This window comes from Micropterus salmoides, unplaced genomic scaffold, assembly GCF_014851395.1.
Source record: "Micropterus salmoides isolate LMB-PRFRI ecotype aquatic unplaced genomic scaffold, ASM1485139v1 Ms_hic_scaffold_3827, whole genome shotgun sequence".
NCBI classification, from domain to species: Eukaryota; Metazoa; Chordata; class Actinopteri; order Centrarchiformes; family Centrarchidae; genus Micropterus; species Micropterus salmoides.
This window is the reverse complement of record NW_024043181.1, coordinates 2,287-21,279: the sequence shown is the minus strand read 5'-3', so window position 1 is coordinate 21,279 and position 18,993 is coordinate 2,287. Positions and strand designations below refer to the sequence as shown.

Sequence of the window (18,993 nt, the reverse complement as noted above, 5' to 3'; positions counted from 1 at the left end):
TATATTATTTTATTTCTAATCTCACTATTTTAATCCTAATTAATTCTCCACCATATTTTAGTGTTTACTTTCAAACATCAGGAATCTGCTCTCCTTGCTTTTCACTTCAGACACAAAAGCACCTCTCTCTCTGCCTGTATCTCTCTGCTCTGACTTTATTTGTCAGCAGTTTTATAAAATAGTGAAAAAATAATAATAATAAAAAAATAGTGAAGTCTTACATCAAGCAAGAAAGGAAAAGAATTTAACTTTCAAAACTGCAGTTTGAACATTAAATAGATCTTCCTTTTACTGTATTCAATTAAACACAGGTCAAAGAGCCTTTGCAAATCACAGCATTCTAATTTTACACAGCATCCCAACATTTTTGGAATTGGGGTTATATAAATATATCAATTATACCCATTTTAAAGTATTTAGCTAATGAAACATAGTAGTCATAATACAATACAACTGTTGATAACCACAATCGCTTACTTCCAAAATCTCGAACAGTGAAGTTTCTGTTGCGAAGCTCTTTGGGGGACTTGAAGAAGAACCTCTGGCCGACAGGAGGAAGGTCTTTGTCCACAGCACTGACTATCTGGATCACCTGGTCATGGAAAAAACAGAGAATCTGCCTAGCACACTGAATCAGAGAACCCTAGAGAGAAGTTTGTGACTTCTAAATTTAAGATTGGTGGTTTAAATCTTTGTTCAAATCTCTTGGCTGGCAGGGCAAATGTCGAGAAGGAAAATGGTAGGTAGGTACATTTGTCACAATGTAACAGTTTATATAGTGAAATTGAGTTTTGGAACTCCAGAAGCAATTATAAAAATGGTAAACAGAAATAAACTATCATCACTGGAGCAGTGCTGGGGATGAATTTGAGCTTAAAAGTCTGATAGCTTGGGGAGGAAAGCTGCTCTGCAGTCTGGTGGTGTGGCAGCTGAAACTTCTGAAATTGAAACAGTAACTAATGTTGTTTTGTTAATATATAATTCAATTATATTCAGCACTCTCTGAAGTATTTGATTATAGGAGAGTGTATGGCTATATCAGATTCAAAATAATAAATTGTTACCATTTAAATAATACACGTGTGTAACAATGTTCCACACAATGAAATTAGGCTTGATATGCAATCAACAGATCATTTCAAGCAGAACTAGTTCAGTTTACCTGTCCGACTCTGGAGTTTTCACAGACGAAGGTATCTGAAAGAACTGTCAGCTCAGGAGGGAACTCGTTCACATCCAGGACGTTGACTGTCACTGACACTTTGATAGACAGCAGAGGGTTGTCTGTAAGGGTCAACATGAAGTTGTATATGACTATGACACAGCCAAATGTGTTAATCCAACAAAATGACAGTGAGTGTGTATCAGTGTGGCCTTAGAAATGATGGCTACAGTGTATACACTGTGAGACATCAAGACAGTATTTCCATATAATAAATATAAATATAAATAAATATATAAAGTAACTAAATATAGTCAATGGGTCAAGCCAGAATTTGGTACCACCTAAGGTGACAAAATCTCATTGGTACTAGTTTGTTTGACTTCAAAACTTCAAAACCTCATCCCAACTGTGAGGTATGGTGGAGGAGGAATCATGGTTTAAGGCTGCTTCGCTGCCCCATGGCCTAGAAGGATTGCTATCATCGCGGGAAAAATTAATTCCATTGGTTGAGGTTATTGCTGTCAAAGGAGGGTCAACCAGAAATTAAATCCAAAAATGAAAATGTTTACAACATGAAATATATAATTGTTTGTGTGGTATTAGTTTAAGCAGACCGTGTTTATTGTTGTGACTTAATTGAAGATCAGATCACATTTTATGATCAATTTATGCAGAAATCCTGGTAATTCCAAAGGGCTCACATACTTTTTCCTTTAACTGTTTATGGTCATGCTAATAGTTTGAAAAGTTTCCTAATGTTGCTGGCCATCCTGGAAATCTCCCACAAACTCAACATGGCTCAGTGACACCATGTTTTTCCTCCAGCTGTAGAAAATTACTTTCAAAGTGTCAACAGACCGTTTTGGGTATATATACACAATTTGTAGGTAACCCCACCAGATTAAGACTTATAAGACTTGACATCAAATATCTTTTTTGGATAGACAGGTGGGGTTGGGGGGATGTTTCATTGGTTTCCTGTGTTGTTTCATTTTCATTCTTAGGGCCCGTGTCCACCAAAGCGTTTTTTTCTGACGCCAGCATCTTTTTTCAATAATTCCAATGGGAGCGCCACGTTTTTCCAAGCTGGTAAAAACGCCAGCAGCGTGACGAGGCGCTGAGCGTCTTTTCCGCGCCGGACGCTGAGCGTTTTTTTCCGGTCGCCGAGAGTTGAAAAATGTTCAACTTTGGGAAAAACGCTGCGCTCGTCACTGTCACTTTTTACCCAGCTGTCCAATCACAGTGCAGGAGGGGCGGGACAAATACCACAACGTAGCAACGGTTACTATCCTGGAACGGGGCTTCGTCCTCTTGGACTAAACGGTGGTACTCGCCGAGATGTTTCCTCACCCACAAAATTATAAACCCACATATGGCCAGTCCGTCCTCTCTCTCTACCTGCTTCAGCCTTTTCTTCATACAGAGCAAGGGCCAGAGCAAGTACTCTGCTCTGTGTTGACATTTTTACATCGAGTAGGTAGAACTACTTGCAATCACGGATTTTATTTATCATAGCAGTCAGAAAGCAGGCCTCAAAAACTAAACCTTTCATGCTTAGAGATGCTGCTGTCGGTCATTTTAAACATCATGTGCGCAATAAAGTCACAACAAATATATACACGGGGCATTTAAGCAGCACAAAAAAAACAATGTATAAACTTGACATGACAAGACAGAGGAAACTCTCCAGAAGGCAGAGCATTCAACTTTTGGCTTCTGAAATAATTTAGACGCTCTGAAGGAGCTCAGGATGGATCAGGAGGATGCTGCTTTACTCCAAACACTGTGTGTGAGAGCTCTTGGATGTGGAGAAGAACACAGAACATGAATTAACATTTGATCCTGAGCGATCCTGTTGCTTGTCAGGAAATTTTAATATTAAGTTATGTTGCTGTGCCTTGTGCGTAAATCCACACAGCGTCTCTTACCATCGGAGTAATGCGCCCCTAAAATAAGAAAAAACAGTGAAATACTATGCCGTTGACTTGACAATGGTGCACTCGCTTTCTGCTGCCTCAAAATAGCATTGAACAACAATTTGCCTGAGTGACCACATCTCATTTTAAGATCAACACTCCCATGGGTGCATAATTTGCATAATTTGCTGTTTAAATAACGTGGGCACTTGGCGTGAAAATGACAACTGTGTCAGTTGGAAACTCGCAATGACACTTGTGCTGCGCTGTGAGCCGCTTTGTGCAAGGTGTAAGATAGGGCCAACAGAGAGCTAAATAGAGCGAGTTGGGGTGGTGGAGAGCGACGATCATGTATGCGCTCTGAGAGTGCGCGAACCCAAATGCTAGTGCGCCACAGTTCTGGTCATCCCCAGGGTCAGATCGTCTGAGTTGTACTGTAACGTCCTGTGTCTGACGCTGAGGCTCCATGAAATGACTTGAACTGTGACGCAATGGCATTTGGGCTTTCCATCATGATAATACGCTCACAGACTGGAGACTAATTTGCTTGCTACAGGTCACAGGAGTGTACATATGTTAGTAGGCCATTACCTGGAGCTGTTTCATTAAAAGTAACAAAAGCTGGTTGCTGTTTTGACACAGTGGAGATCATATTTTATCACATTTTATTCTTTTTTTGGCTTTATGTTCATTGCGTTTCCATAGCAGCTGTTTTATTTGCAAATTTGATAAAACCTGGGCAATAGTAATTAATAATAAAATATGATTATGGTTTATGGTTATTTAGGCTTATTGGCTCGCATCTGCCATCAAGGCTATTTTTCAAAATCACATCAGGTACGGTGTGGATGGATAGAGGCTAATTGTGCTAAATGATAATCTATGGTTACAAATGTGAAAAACCCCTTTTTTCCCTTTCTCTTACTCAGGGATTTGTTCCAATGTAGGCAGTCTTGCATGAAGACATAAAACTAAGCCTAACTAGACCATATCAGGTGTGATGAATCTTTAAACACTGCAGAATTAACTCAGTGGAGCTGTTTGTGGCTCCAGGTGATCACAGCTGAGGGAGGTGCAGTGCAACACCTCCTGGTCATTTTCTGTAAATCCTTTTCATGTGCTTGCTGTTGGTTCAATGCCATCAATCACACTTTACTGTCCAGAGCATTTACTAAAATAAACCTTAATCTGTGAGGCTAGACTAAATAACAGAAACATCTTTGTTTTATTCGCTACAGTTTGACAGCACCACAAACTACATGCTCCAAACTGATCATACAGTTGAATCGCCAACCTCTATTAAACTGTTAATCTCTTAATCATGAAGGGGGATTTATTGCATTATGTAATTAGTTTTTGATAATAAACTTTAAACTGAGTGCATATTTTTGTGTAGACATTGCATCGTCTTAAGGCAAAGAGGAATTCTTTGGTAGGCACTTAATTTTGAAGAGTAGCCTGAAGCACAAACATAACATAACTGCAAGGGGTTGATGAAGTCCCACCCACCAATGAAAGGAAACATTGAGTAATAAATTTGTTTTGAAGAAAGGAAAAGAAGACATTGTGCTGAATTCGGTTTTTTGTTTGATAAAAAAAACAAAAAAAACGTTTTGGGCAATGTCAATGTGTACTTTGTGTGTTACACTTGATAACCTGCAGAAGATACACTTGGGCGATTATGAGAATTGATACCCAATTATGAATTAATATTCATAAAATCAAAATTTTCCTCATTTCAGGGCACCACCGGAGTTGTTATAATCCTAGAGTCTCCGGACCTCTAGGTAGTTTTAATAATTATACAATTATTACTAGTGATCAGTTAGTTAATAATCGCTCAATTATCTTAAATCAGTCAGTCAGTCTCATATCTAAAGGGTCAATTCTCTTGGCAGGAACTAGAAATAGGCAACACACACAGCTCTTGATTATATTACAGTGAATTTATTCTCTAACTAATGTGATAAGACGATGGTTGGATACAGGGAACATAAACATTTGCTGAACAATGAGCCTGGAGGTTCGATTGTGGGAAGCATTTGACTCATACGGCATAGAAGAGCTAATGAAAGTAAACTAATGCTATAATTTAGGAGTTAAAATGGACATGTGATCACAGAACGTGTGAAGTCTTACTGCTTGTCGACAGCCTGCTTTTGGCCTGTTGCTGGTCCCACGCTAGCAGCCCAATCCTGGCTTTTTGCTAGGGATTCTCGGGGTTCTCCGTGTCTGATTGAAAACGCCTCCTCCGTCTGGCAATTCGGCTGTTTTCAGGTTTCCTTCGTTGTAGCTGGCGAGACCACGTGGCTTGGTCTGACCTCGGTGAAGTTGGCTCGACGAAAAAGGCTTAAAATGGAACTTGGTCGTTCCTGAATTAGTCCAGTGTAACTTAACGGACTGATAACTTTAACAAACAAAAGAAATAAAGAAAAATAAAAACAAACTGAAGGGCAGATCGATGTCGCGGCACTTCAGGTGTGTAGCTTCAGGCGAACAAAAGGCCTGTTTCGCTGGCCGAGTCTGGGCGTTGCCTGGCGAGGCACGCCAAACACGTGCCGAAGCGTCCAGAGGGCCGAGCAGAGTGGAAGAGAGCCAACAGCGAAGAGAAGGTCGAGAGGTCGCGTGTCGCTCTTTTGTTGCCTGGGGCGTGGTTCCCCATGGGGCGTCTCAGGTTTCCCAAGGGACTGCCTTTCTAAACTTAATGTCTAAAAAGAAATGTATTTACACGTATTATAATCAAATATTTTCCACAATCGAACCTCAATGGTCGAACGGTTGTACTGTTCTAGGCATTTGGTAACAGGAAACAATTGTCACATTACTGGTCAGGATATTTATACATTAACGGCATTTCCGACGATGGTATGTAATACTTATTTCGTCCACTTGGGGGAGCTCAGGTTACATGAGGAAAGCTTGGATTGGAGTGTCTTGCTGAAAATAAAAACACTGCACAAGAGACTTCTAACCTTCCATTTCTCTCTAAGGTCCTGGAGAAAGCAGTTGCTAAACAGCTGTGTTTAGCAACTACTTTCTACAGAGCAATAGTTTATTTGAGGATTTTCAGTCAGGATTTAGAGCTCATCATAGCACAGAGACAGCACTGGTGAAAATTACTAACGACCTCCTTATTGCATCAGACAAAGGACTTGTCTCTGTACTGGTTTTATTAGATCTTAGTGCCAATTTGATAGCATTGACCATCAGATCCTATTGCAGAGACTGGAACATTTCATTGGCATAAAAGGAACCGCTCTAAGCTGGTTTAAGTCCTATTTATCAGATCGATTTCAGTTTGTACATGTTAACGATGAGTCCTCCATGCATGCAAAAAGTTAGTCATGGAGTTCCACAAGGATCTGTCCTCGGACCAATCCTCTTCACTTTATATATGCTTCCTCTAGGCAATATTATCAGGAAATATTCCATAAACTTTCATTGTTATGCAGATGATACTCAGTTATATCTATCGATCAAACCAGATGAAACTCATCAGTTAGCTAAACTTCAAATGTGCCTTCAGGTTGTTAAAATCTGGATGACCTGTAATTTTCTAATGTTAAACTCAGATAAAACTGAAGTTATTGTTCTGGGGCCTAAGCACCTCCGTGACGCATTATCTAAAGATATAGTTTCCCTTGATGGCATCGCCCTGGCCTCCAGCACCACTGTGAGGAATCTTGGAGTTATCTTTGATCAGGACATGTTGTTTAAGTCTCACATTAAGCAAATTTCAAGGGCCGCCTTTTTTCACCTACGTAATATTGCGAAAATCAGGAACATACTGTCTAAAAATGATGCAGAAAAACTAGTCCATGCATTTGTTACTTCTAGACTGGATTACTGCAATTCCTTATTATCAGGCTGCTCAAAAAAGTCCATTAAGACTCTTCAGCTGATCCAGAATGCTGCAGCACGTGTTTTGACAGGAGACAGGAGAAATATGATCTCTTTTCCTGACCAGGAAAAGGGATCATATTTCTCCTGTTTTAGCTTCTCTGCATTGGCTTCCAGTAAAATCCAGAATAGAATTTAAAATCATTCTTCTTACCTACAAAGCTCTTAATGGTCAGGCACCATCTTATCTTAAAGAGCTCATTGTACCTTACTACCCCACCAGAGCACTGCGCTCCCAGAATGCAGGGTTACTTGTGGTTCCTAGAGTCTCCAAAAGTAGACTAGGAGCCAGTGCGTTCAGCTATCAAGCTCCTCTCCTGTGGAACCAGGTTCCAGTTTGAGTTCAGGAGGCAGACACCATCTCCACATTTAAGAGTAGGCTTAAGACATTCCTCTTTGATAAAGCTTATAGTTAGGGCTGGCTCAGGTGAGTCCTGAACCATCCCTTAGTTATGCTGCTATAGGCCTAGACTGCTGGGGGATTTCCTATGATGCACTGAGCTCCTCTCTCCTCTACTTTCTCTCCCTCTGTATGCAAGCTCATCCCATTATTGCATGTTACTAACACAACTTCTCCCCTTTCCGGTAGTCTTGTGCTTTCTCGTCCCTCTCCTCTCTCCTCCTATCACTTCCTGCAGGTGTTTCTGACTCTGGAGCTGTGGAGTCTGGATCTGTGGCTACGGGTCACCTGCTGCCCCCGTGTTCCTGCTCGGCACCCTCTGCTGCAACAGCTATTGTTGCTGGTCCTATTGTTGTTATTGTTATTATAATCATTAACATTACGATTGTTATCATTAACACTAATATAAATATCTGTACCATTTTTTTCATTTAGTCTATAGCAACATCACCTTTACTGTCTGTACCTCTGTGTGTATATTGTGTAGGCTGCCTCCCTCCCCTCTTTCTCCTTCCATCCCTCTCTTTTTCTCTCTCTTTCTCTCTGTTCCTCTCTTGCCCTCTCTCTCTCTCTCTGCTTGTGCTTGCTCTTGGTGGGAACTGTTGGGCTTCTGTAAATAGCATCATAGAGTACGGTCTAGACCTGCTCTTTTATGAAAAGCACTGTGAGATAACTGTTGTTGTGATTTGGCGCTATATAAATAAAATTGAATTGAATTGAATTGAAGTCCTGCACTCCTTAGCTATCCAGCCCCTGGTAGTCGGTGAGGACCGGCCTGAGTTAGCCTCTGGTAGCCGTCCCCCGGATCTCCTGAGCAGCCAGAAAAGGGTGGCTGGGCGACTGTCCGAAGCAGGAATAGTCGTAAGAATTCAAAGCCCACGGGTCACCACCAACCTGTTCACGTTTCACAGATTTTCGCCACTCAGCGACACACCTGCTGAGAAACCAACTCTGATTATTGGCAGCTCCATTTTAAGAAACGTGAAGTTAGCGAAGCCAGCAGCCATAGTTAAGTGCATCCCTGGGGCCAGAGCGGGCGATATTGAGTCTTATTTGAATCTGCTGGCTAAGGATAAACGTAAATACAGTAAGATTGTTATTCACGTTGGCGGTAATGACTCCCGGTTATGCTAATCGGGGGTCACTAAGATTAATGTTGAATTACGGTGTACATTGCAAAAACAATGTTGGACACCGTAATTTTCTCTGGACCCCTGCCAAATCTGACCAGTGATGACATGTATAGCCGCATGTCATCATTTCGCTTCTGGTTGTCGAGGTGGTGTCCAGCAAACGATGTGAGCTTTGTAGATCATTGGCAGACTTTCTGGGGAAGACCTAGTCTTATTTGGAGAGACGGCATTCATCACATTTGAGATGGAGCAGCTCTCATTTCTAGAAATCTGGCCAGGTTTATTCCAAATCCACAACAACCCAGAGTTGAGACCGGGAGGCAGAGTCACAGTCTAACACACTTCTCTGCTCCTCCAATTCAGGAGTTACCTAGCAAAAACCTCATAGCGAAGGTGTCTGCACCCGACCATTGAAATTATTTAAATCAAAGGTAAACAGAAGAGGAGCTGTGCATAAAACCTCATAAAAATTAAAATCACAAGAGCAATAGTGCAAACGAATAGGATAATTAAATGTGGACTAAACATCAGATCTCTCTCTTCTAAAGGTGTACTAGTAAATTAACTAATATCAGATTATGGCATTGATTTATTTTGTCTTACTGAAACCTGGCTGGGTGATGGAGAATATGTTAGCCTAAATGAATCCACCCCTCCCAGTCATATTAATACTCACATTCCTCAAGGCACAGGCCGAGGAGGTGAAGTTGCAGCTATCTTCAACTCTACCCTACTAATCAGCTCTAAACCTAAACTAAATTATAACTCATTTGAAAGCCTTGTTCTTAGTCTTTCACACCCAAGTTGGAAATCACTGCAACCAACTGTAAATGTAAATGCTCCGTACTTGTATAGCACCTTTTTAGTCTTTTAGACCACTCAAAGCGCTTTTACACTACATCTGCATTCACCAGTCATACACATTCATACACTGAGCCTAAGTGCTCAAACGGAAACTAACAATCACACTCATTCATACACAGCCACCATGGCCAACCCGCTCTACCTCCTGAGCCACAGCCGCCAATTGTATTTGTTATAGTGTACCGAGCACCTGTTCCGTACTCTTGTCAACTTTAGTCCTTAAAGGAGACCTATTAAACTGCTTTTCCAGTCATATATTGTAATTCTGTGACTCCTGTATGGCAGCTTTGCATGTGTAGTGAACAACGGTGTGGATTTGTGCATTTTACATAGAATAAATTTGGAGCTACCCTAAATTCCTCTCTCCTCCCCAGAGAAGAAGGGGGGGGGGGGGTCAAAGTTGCTTTCTCTAAGTGCTGTCCCGACCATAAAACTGGCACCTTTTTGATTCTGAAGCTGATAACGCGGGGCCTGACTGTTAAAATTTGAGTAGTTATGTTAACTGTTGTTGCTATCTGTTGTTGATATTAGTGCTGAAAAGAAGTTACTTGTGCAGTGTTTTTATTTTCAGCAAGACACCCCTTCATCTGATGTAATCAGTGCTTGTTCATAATACTTTCCTACAAAATTTCTTTAGAGATGATGACAAAGGAATGTTTTACTATACTCTTAATCGCCAGCTTGAATTAAGGATGAATCAACAATATTCCCAGACGATCTTTGATTTAATCCAAGCTTTCCTCATGTAACCTGAGCTCCCCCAAGTGGACGAAATAAGTATTACATGCCTCGTCGGAAATGCCGTTAAATGTATAAATATCCTGACCAATAATGTGACAATTGTTTCCTGTTACCAAATGCTTAACCTAGAACAGTACAACCGTTCAACCATTGAGATTTGATTGTGGAAAATATTTGATTATAATACGTGAAAATACATTTTACTTTTAGACATTATGTTTAGAAAGGCAGTCCCTTGGGAAACCTGAGACGCCCCATGGGGAACCACGCCCCAGGCAACAAAAGAGCGACATGCGACCTCACGCGCTCGCTTCTCTTCGCTGTTGGCTCTCTTACACTCTGTTCTGCCCTCTGGACGCTTCGGCACGTGTTTGGCGTGCCTCGCCGGGCAACGCCCAGACTCGGCCAGCGAAACAGACAGACCCTTTTGTTTGCCTGAAGCTACACACCTGAAGTGCCGCGACATCGATCTGCCCTTCAGTTTGTTTTAATTTTTCTTTATTTCTTTTGTTTGTTAAAGTTATCAGTCCGTTAAGTTACACTGGACTAATTCAGGAACGACCAAGTTCCATTTTAAGCCTTTTTCGTCGAGCCAACTTCACCGAGGTCAGACCAAGCCACGTGGTCTCGCCAGCTACAACGAAGGAAACCTGAAAACAGCCGAATTGCCAGACGGAGGAGGCGTTTTCAATCAGACACGGAGAACCCCGGAGAATCCCTAGCAAAAAGCCAGGATTGGGCAGCTAGCGTGGGACCCGTGCAACAGGCCAAAAGCAGGCTGTCGACAAGCAGTAAGACTTAACACACGTTCTGTGATCACATGTCCATTTTAACTCCTAAACTAGAGCATTAGTTTACTTTCATTAGTTCTTCCATGCCGTATGAGTCAAATGCTTCCCACAGTCGAACCTCCAGGCTCATTGTTCAGCAAATGTTTATGTTCCCTGTATCCAACCATCTTTTTATCACCATAGTTAGAGAATAAATTCACTGTAATATAATCAAGAGCTGTGTGTGTTGCCTATTTCTAGTTCCTGCCAAGAGAATTGACCCTTTAGATATGAGACTGACTGACTGATTTACATGACATACATTGACATGACCATATATGGAACACCGGCTCCGTCTGGCTCGCTATTACGTAGAAGGGAGCCGTTGGTAGAAAACCTCATCCTATTAATGCATGTTACTAACTTGACTTCTTCCCTTTCCCGTAGTCTTGTGCTTTCTCGTCCCTCTCCTCTCTCCTTCTGTCACTTCCTGCAGGTGTTTCTGGCTCTGGAGCTGTGGAGTCTGGATCTGTGTTTGCGAGTCACCTGCTGCCCCATGTTCCTGCTCAACATGCTCTGCTACAATTATTTAGGGCCCGAGCACGACCGTGCGAGGTCCCTATTGAAATTGCTCGGATTATTATTATTATTTTTTTTTTTTCTGCAAAGTAGGCCCAAATGACATGGCCTAAACATACTCGAAAACTCACCAAAATTTGCAAACATGTCAGAACCGGTGAAAAATTTCGTATTCTACAAGTTTCGCACATGGGCGTGGCAAAATGACTCGCTAGCGCCACCTAGAAAATTGGAAATGATTAGCCCCTCGTTCACGTTCAACCTACATGTACGAAATTTTCTGGGGACATGTATCGTATCAAGACGCACAAAAAAGCCTCAAGAACCCATAGCCTAAAGTCAACAGGAAGTCGGCCATTTTGAATTTTATGGCCATTTTTGGATGATTTACATACTTCGTACTTTAACGAACTCCTCCTAGGGATTTAGTCGGATCGACCTCAAATTTCTGCTGTGCCTTCTAAAGGCATTGACGATGAAAAGTTGTGCTATTTGCGCGTTTTCGTCAATGGGCGTGTCCGTGGCGTCGATGATTCGCAATGAAACAGGAAGTTGTTGTAACTTCAGTGTACATGCTCACATCCGGACCAAACTGTACATGTAGGATGAGAGTCCCGCCCTGAACACATGTACATGCCGACATTCACCCACAGTCATAGCGCCACCTGCTGGCAACAGAAAGTGACCTTTAACGAAGCAGCCCCCGCCGCACGTTTCACCTACGTGCACGAATTTTCTGTGGTACGTGTATCTTGTCCAGACGCACAAAAAAGTCTCTTGGAGCCATAGCCTAAACCCAACAGGAAGTCGGCCATTTTGAATTTTACGTCAAATTTTGGATGATTTACACACTTCGTACTTTAACGAACTCCTCCTAGGGATTTAGTCCGACCGACCTCAAATTTGTGCTGTGCCTTCTAAAGGCATTGAAGATGAAAAGTTGTGCTATTTGCAAGTTTTCGTCAATGGGCGTGTCCGTGGCGTGGCGTCAAAGATCAGCTCTTCGCCATGACACGGAAGTTGTCGTAACTTCAGTGTACATGCTCACATCTGGACCAAACTGTACATGTAGGATGAGAGTCCCGCCCTGAACACATGTACATGCTGACATTCACCCACAGTCATAGCGCCACCTGCTGGCAACAGGAAGTGAATTTTAACGAAGCAGCCCCCGCCGCACGTTTTACCTACGTGCACGAATTTTCTGTGGTACGTGTATCTTGTCCAGACGCACAAAAAAGTCTCTTGGAGCCATAGCCTAAACCCAACAGGAAGTCGGCCATTTTGAATTTTACGTCAAATTTTGGATGATTTACACACTTCGTACTTTAACGAACTCCTCCTAGGGATTTAGTCCGACCGACCTCAAATTTGTGCTGTGCCTTCTAAAGGCATTGAAGATGAAAAGTTGTGCTATTTGCAAGTTTTCGTCAATGGGCGTGTCCGTGGCGTGGCGTCAAAGATCAACTCTTCGCCATGACACGGGAGTTGTCGTAACTTCAGTGTACATGCTCACATCTGGACCAAACTGTACATGTAGGATGAGAGTCCCGCCCTGAACACATGTACATGCTGACATTCACAGACAGTCATAGCGCCACCTGCTGGCAACAGGAAGTGACTTTTAACGAAGCAGCCCCCGCCGCACGTTTTACCTACGTGCACGAATTTTCTGTGGTACGTGTATCTTGTCCAGACGCACAAAAAAGCCTCTTGGAGCGATGCCCTAAAATCAACAGGAAGTAGGCCATTTTGAATTTTACGTCAAATTTTGGATGATTTACACACTTCGTACTTTAACGAACTCCTCCTAGGGATTTAGTCCGACCGACTTCAAATTTGTGCTGTGCCTTCTAAAGGCATTGAAGATGAAAAGTTGTGCTATTTGCGAGTTTTCGTCAATGGGTGTGTCCGTGGCGTGGCGTCAGAGATCAAGTCTTCGCCATGACACAGGAAGTTGTTGTAACTTCAGTGTACATGCTCACATCTGAACCAAACTTTACGTGCTTGATAACTCTCCCACCCCGTTATGGAGGACCGATCCTGACACAGTCAGAAATAAATACAGAAATAAATAAATGCTCAATAAATAAATAAGCATCCAATTAAATACACAAAAAAATAAAGTAAATAAATAAATGTAGGTAGTAATTAAATTATACAAGGAGACATAAATGTATATATTTTAATTAGTGCCTTTACTATTCACCTTTGTTATAATTACCTTATTTGTTTATTCAACTTTATTTATTACAAATTTTTTTAATGTATTTATTTATGTGTGTGTTTTAATATTTTTGTCTGTTTTATTCTTCCTTTGTATTTATTTACCTTATTTATTTTCACCCATGGTATTTATTTCTGCCTGTCTTTTTTAAATTTTGTATGCATTTCTGCCTCATTATGCAAATGAGGAGGGGCTGTGTCTCAAGGGGTCATCTTCTCTGCTATTGGTGGACCAGTCAGACAGGAGAGCTCCTACTCTGCCTGCAGACATCAACGATCTTGCCCCTCACACAGTCAGATGGCTTCCTTCAGTGCGCTGAGGTGTTTAACAACTCTGAAGACAATACTACCAGCAATGTCTTCCTTCTCTTTTCACGTAGACGCTCCGACAGACGGTGCTTTCAGTTTGCTGCATGCATGGACACAGAACTGCGGTACAGCACACAGTAACGATGAAATGTGTGCTGTTCTCACATTCTTCCTCTGTATGTACACATAAACAACAAGGCAGGGAAATATAAAAGGAATTTATTTTATTGTTTGGGTACATTATTGTTCAGTGTACATGCTCACATCTGAAACAAACTTTACGTGCTTGATAACTCTCCCACCCCGCAGACATCTACACGCCAACACCGATTTATATTCATAGCGGCAAGTGCTATGTAGCTCCACATAGGGGACACAGGAAGTGACATATAACACCTTCATGCGGCGTCATAACCGCGTAGCAAATTCACAGCCGCACCGGCAGAGCTCCAGAATATGCAACTCGGCCGGCTCACACGCGGACGCGCTTATAAGTGCGAGGGCCCGCCCAACGCTGCTTGCAGCTTTAATGTTATTATTATATTTATTATTATCATTAACATTTGATTATTCTTAACATTAGTATAAATATCTTTACAATTACTCATTCAGTCTATAGCTTACATTACCTTTACTGTCTGTACCTCTGTGTGTATATTGTGTAGGCTGCGTAGCATGGCATCAAAAATTGATGATTCACCATAAAACAGGAAATTGTTATAAATTCAGTGTACATGCTCAGGTATGTTCCAAAATGTACATGTATGATAACAGTCCCACACTGAACACATCCATATGCCAACATTCACTCAAAGTCATAGCGCCACCCACTAGAAAAAGGAAGTGTCAAATTTCACGCTGTTATGTACTACTCCTAGCAGGTTGGCCGCACCCACCTCTAAACAGTCTCAGAAGAGCTTTAAGACATTGAAGATGCTCTGTTGTGAAGATTGTTGAGTTTTCGTGTAATGGCTAGTCCATGTTGTTGTTGTTTTTGTTGAAGTTCGATGCTTTTCCATCAAACAGGAAGTTGTTGCAATTCTTTGTACACACTCTGTACCAAATTTCATGTTTGATAAGGGTCACGCCCTGAACACATCTAAAGGATGGAATTTAATGGCAGCAGGAAGTGACCCTTCACACGATGCAGCCCTCACCTAGATGCATGAAACTTCTGTGGTACATGTATCATCCCAAGACGCACAAAAAAACCTTTTGAAGTCATACCCAAAACCTAACAGGAAGTCCTCCATTTTGATCTGAATGTGCAATTTCAGCCCATTTGCGGCTTTTACAGGGTCTGTACTTTAACAAACTCCACCCAGGGGAATTAATCGATCGACAACAAATTATTGCTGTGCAATCTTAAGGCATGGACAATGAGTGGGCGTGTCTGTTCTGCTCTGTTCATTTAGTTCTCAATGAGTCCTGTTATTTGTAGTCCCTTCTGTATTTGTTATTTAGTCTGTGTTTTGGCTCCATGTCTTAGTTCCCAGTTCGGTGTTAATGTCTTAGTATTTACTCCTGGTCCATGTACTTCAGTGTTTGTTATTTCGATCTGTTCAGTATCTGTCTTACAGTTGTTGAGTTTTGGGTTCGGCCCTGTCTGTTGTCCTTTGTCCAGTATCTGTATCTTGTCTGTTGTGTTTTGGTATTTCCCTTAGTTGCTGTTCTGTTCCATGTTTTGTATTCTTTTGTTTCCCAGTCGGTTCCGTCTCTGTTCCCTACTCCATTCTGTTAGTCTGTTGTCATGTTTCCTGTTTTGAGGTTCGGTTCCTGGTCTTGTGTTCTGTTAGCCCTGTGTCTTAGCTCCTAGTTCTGTGTCTCAGTTCATATCTTAGTGTTTACTTTTGGTCTGTGTACTTCTGTGTTATTTTGCCCTTGCCTGCTCTGTGTTCTCTTTAATCCCAGCTTCATTCTGTTTTCATTGTTGGTTGTAGTTCTTGGTGATCTGTCTGCTTGCGTCTTTATTAGTTTATTTTTATTCCTCTGATCTGTTATGTGTTCAGTAACCTGTGTCATGTCTGTTCCCCCTGTTATCACTCTGCATACAAGTCTCTCTGTTTTCCCATGCTCTCTCTCTGCCTGCCTGTGTGCCTCGTTAGCCTCATGTCCCTCACCTGTGTACCTCCTCCCAGCTCGTTAACCCTGTGTATGTACCCTTGCTTGTTTCCCTCAGTCTTTGTCCGGTCATTGTCACGTGTATGCTCAGTCGGTTGTTGTTTGTTCTGCAAGTTGCTGCATTACCTGTTCTGGGTTTTTTGATGTACCAGTTTCCCTGTACCTGTGAGTTTGGTTCATGCCTGTTTTGTCTTGCCCTGGATTAAATACCCTGTATCTCCGCGCTCTATGTCATGCATTTGGGCTCTCACCTGCTTTGCACACCCAGCGATCCTGACAAAAAGGTTGTGCTATATGTGAGTTTTTGTCAAAGGGCATGTCGGTGATGTGGCCTACAATATTGATGATTCGCCATTAAACAGGAAGTTTATTGCTTAACTTCATTGCACATGCTTAGATATGTACCAGACTTTACATGCTTGATAAGAGTCCTGCCCTGAACACATGTACATGCCAATATTCACTTAATGTCATAGTGCCGCCTAATAGCAACAGGAAGTAAGCCATTTCTAACAGAAATCATTTAATTTAAATGGCATTTTCGCAGCGTGGTCCACACTACTGGTTGTGTACTGGTACACAACATATAATTAGCTGGTATTGTTTAGCGCCACCTAGGGGACACAGGAAGTGATGTTTAACTCCTTCATGACCAGTCCAAAATGTGTGATAGGTCTACCGACATCTGTCCCCTGCGCCACGGCTGCGTCAGGCTCAAGACGTGTGTCACGGTGTGAGGGCTTGTCCAACACTGTTGCAGCTTTAATCATCATTAATATTGTTGTCATCATTAGTACCAATCTTTATTTTCATTGATGTCTGTACCAATACCACCTTTACTGTTCTTTAGCATTTCTGTGTGCATATTGCGTTGGCTGCTGCTATCTCTCTCTCTCACTTCCTCCCTCGAGCCTAGGGTTCTGTTCAAGGTTTCTACCTCCTAAAAGGTGGTTTTTCCTTGCCTGGCACCAATTGCTTGCTCATGGTAGGAACTGTTGGGTCTCTGTAAATAATATTACAAAGAGTACGGAATAGATCTGCTCTTGATGGAAAGTGCATTGAGATAACTCAACTTCTGATGAATTGGTGCTATACAAATAAAATAGATAAATTGAATTTAGCATTCATGGCTATTTAAATAACATGCAGGAAAGGTAGACCCTGCCACTAACAATAAAAACTGCTTTAAAGACAGGTAATTACAGCATCTCAATTAATTAGTTTATTTCTTCTTTCTATTAGTGAGACAATGCTAAACACTATCAAAAATAGGGTATGATTTTAGGATTATAACTTTAAAAAGGTCAAAATACAATAACAGACACAGTGACTGTGTATGCTTTGTTTTGGATGCAGGATGCTTTTGGTGTGGATTACTTACTGACTTTGGTTGCAACCACAGTAATATTGTACTGCACAGTTGTCTCTCTGTCCAGGTATTCATTAGTGGAAATGGTTCCTTCAACGGTGTCAATGTCAAAACAGCTGTCAGACTCTGCGTGCCATTCCAACGAATACCTGCAAAGATAAGAGCACATAATAGGGAAATAAGTTACCATGGTGGGCTGGGTCCTCAAAGGACATATATAGATTTCAGAAATGTGCTCACTCCAGCATTGAGTTAAAGGGTTTTTCAGAGGAGAACCCAGTACCTGGGTGTCTGTGGCTTAAGGAGTAGAACAGTTGTTTACTTATCAGAATTTCAGTGGTTTGATCCCTGCGTCCCCCACTCTGCATATAAAATTTTGCAGCCACCAGCCTACGGATCACGATTCATCATGAACGGCACCTGCCGATTGCCAAGAATAATTCTTAGGGGAGCTTTTCCACCAAAGATTTTGCATCTCATAATAATGGGCACCTGAGGACCACACATAGCCTAACCTGCTCCGCCACCACGTGTTGCAGTGGATATTATCTTTCTGAGAGGCCGTCCTGAATGATCTTCAGAATTTAAGAACTAGTCTTATGTTTAAGTCTCAGAGAAATTAAATTTATCACCTCAGATTTGTTCGTCTTCCCTGGTATCCTTTTTGCTATTGCCAAACTGAACATTAATCAAAATTATTAGTTTAGCATTAGCATTAGTTTAATTCATTTTCATGTTAAAAAACATTTAGCTATAAATAAATGCAAATGTTGTCATATACACTACTGTTCAAAAGTTTGGGGTCACTTAGAAATGTCCCTATTTTTGAAAAAAAAGCACTGTTTTCTTCAATTGAGATATCAGAAATACAGTCTAGACATTGTTAATGTGGTAAATGACTATTGTAGCTGGAAGCGGCTGACTTTTAATGGAATATCTACATAGGTGTGAAGAGGCCCATTTCTAGCAACAATCACTCCTGTGTTCTAATGGTACATTGTGTTAGCTAATCGTGTTAAAACGCTAATTGATGATTACAAAACCCTTGTGCTATTATGTTAGCACAGCTAAAAACGTTTGTGCTGATTAGAGAAGCTATAAAACTGGCCTTCCTTTGAGCTAGCATCGCATTTGTGGGTTTGATTATACTGTCAAAATGGCCAGAAAAAGAGAAACTCGACAGTCTATTCTTGTTCTGAGAAATGAAGGCTATTCCATGCGAGGAATAGCTAGTTTGAGAATAGACCCCTCACAGGTCCTCAAATGGCAGCTTCATTAAATGGTACCCGCAAAATGCCAGTCTCAATGCCAACAGTGAAGAGGCGACTACGGGATGCTGACCTTCTAGGCAGAGTGGCAAAGAAAATGCCATTTATGAGACTGGCCAATAAAAGGAAAAGATTAAGATGGGCAAAATAACAGACATTGGACAGAGGAAGATTGGGAAAAAGTGTTATGGACAGACAAATCTAAGTTTGAGGTGTTTGAATCACACAGAAA

The 18,993-nt window shown here is 41.6% G+C and overlaps 1 protein-coding gene across 1 annotated transcript; it reads right to left on the bottom strand.

The window, feature by feature from the left end:
- Positions 1 to 234: 234 nt before the first annotated feature.
- LOC119884989 (cadherin-12-like) lies at positions 235 to 17,642 on the bottom strand (the record flags this gene model as incomplete). The annotated part of the gene is made up of 3 exons (XM_038695249.1): positions 235 to 592; positions 1,163 to 1,284; positions 17,506 to 17,642. Coding segments are annotated over 3 exons (472 nt in total), but the record flags the coding sequence as incomplete, so codon positions are not given.
- Positions 17,643 to 18,993: the final 1,351 nt, after the last annotated feature.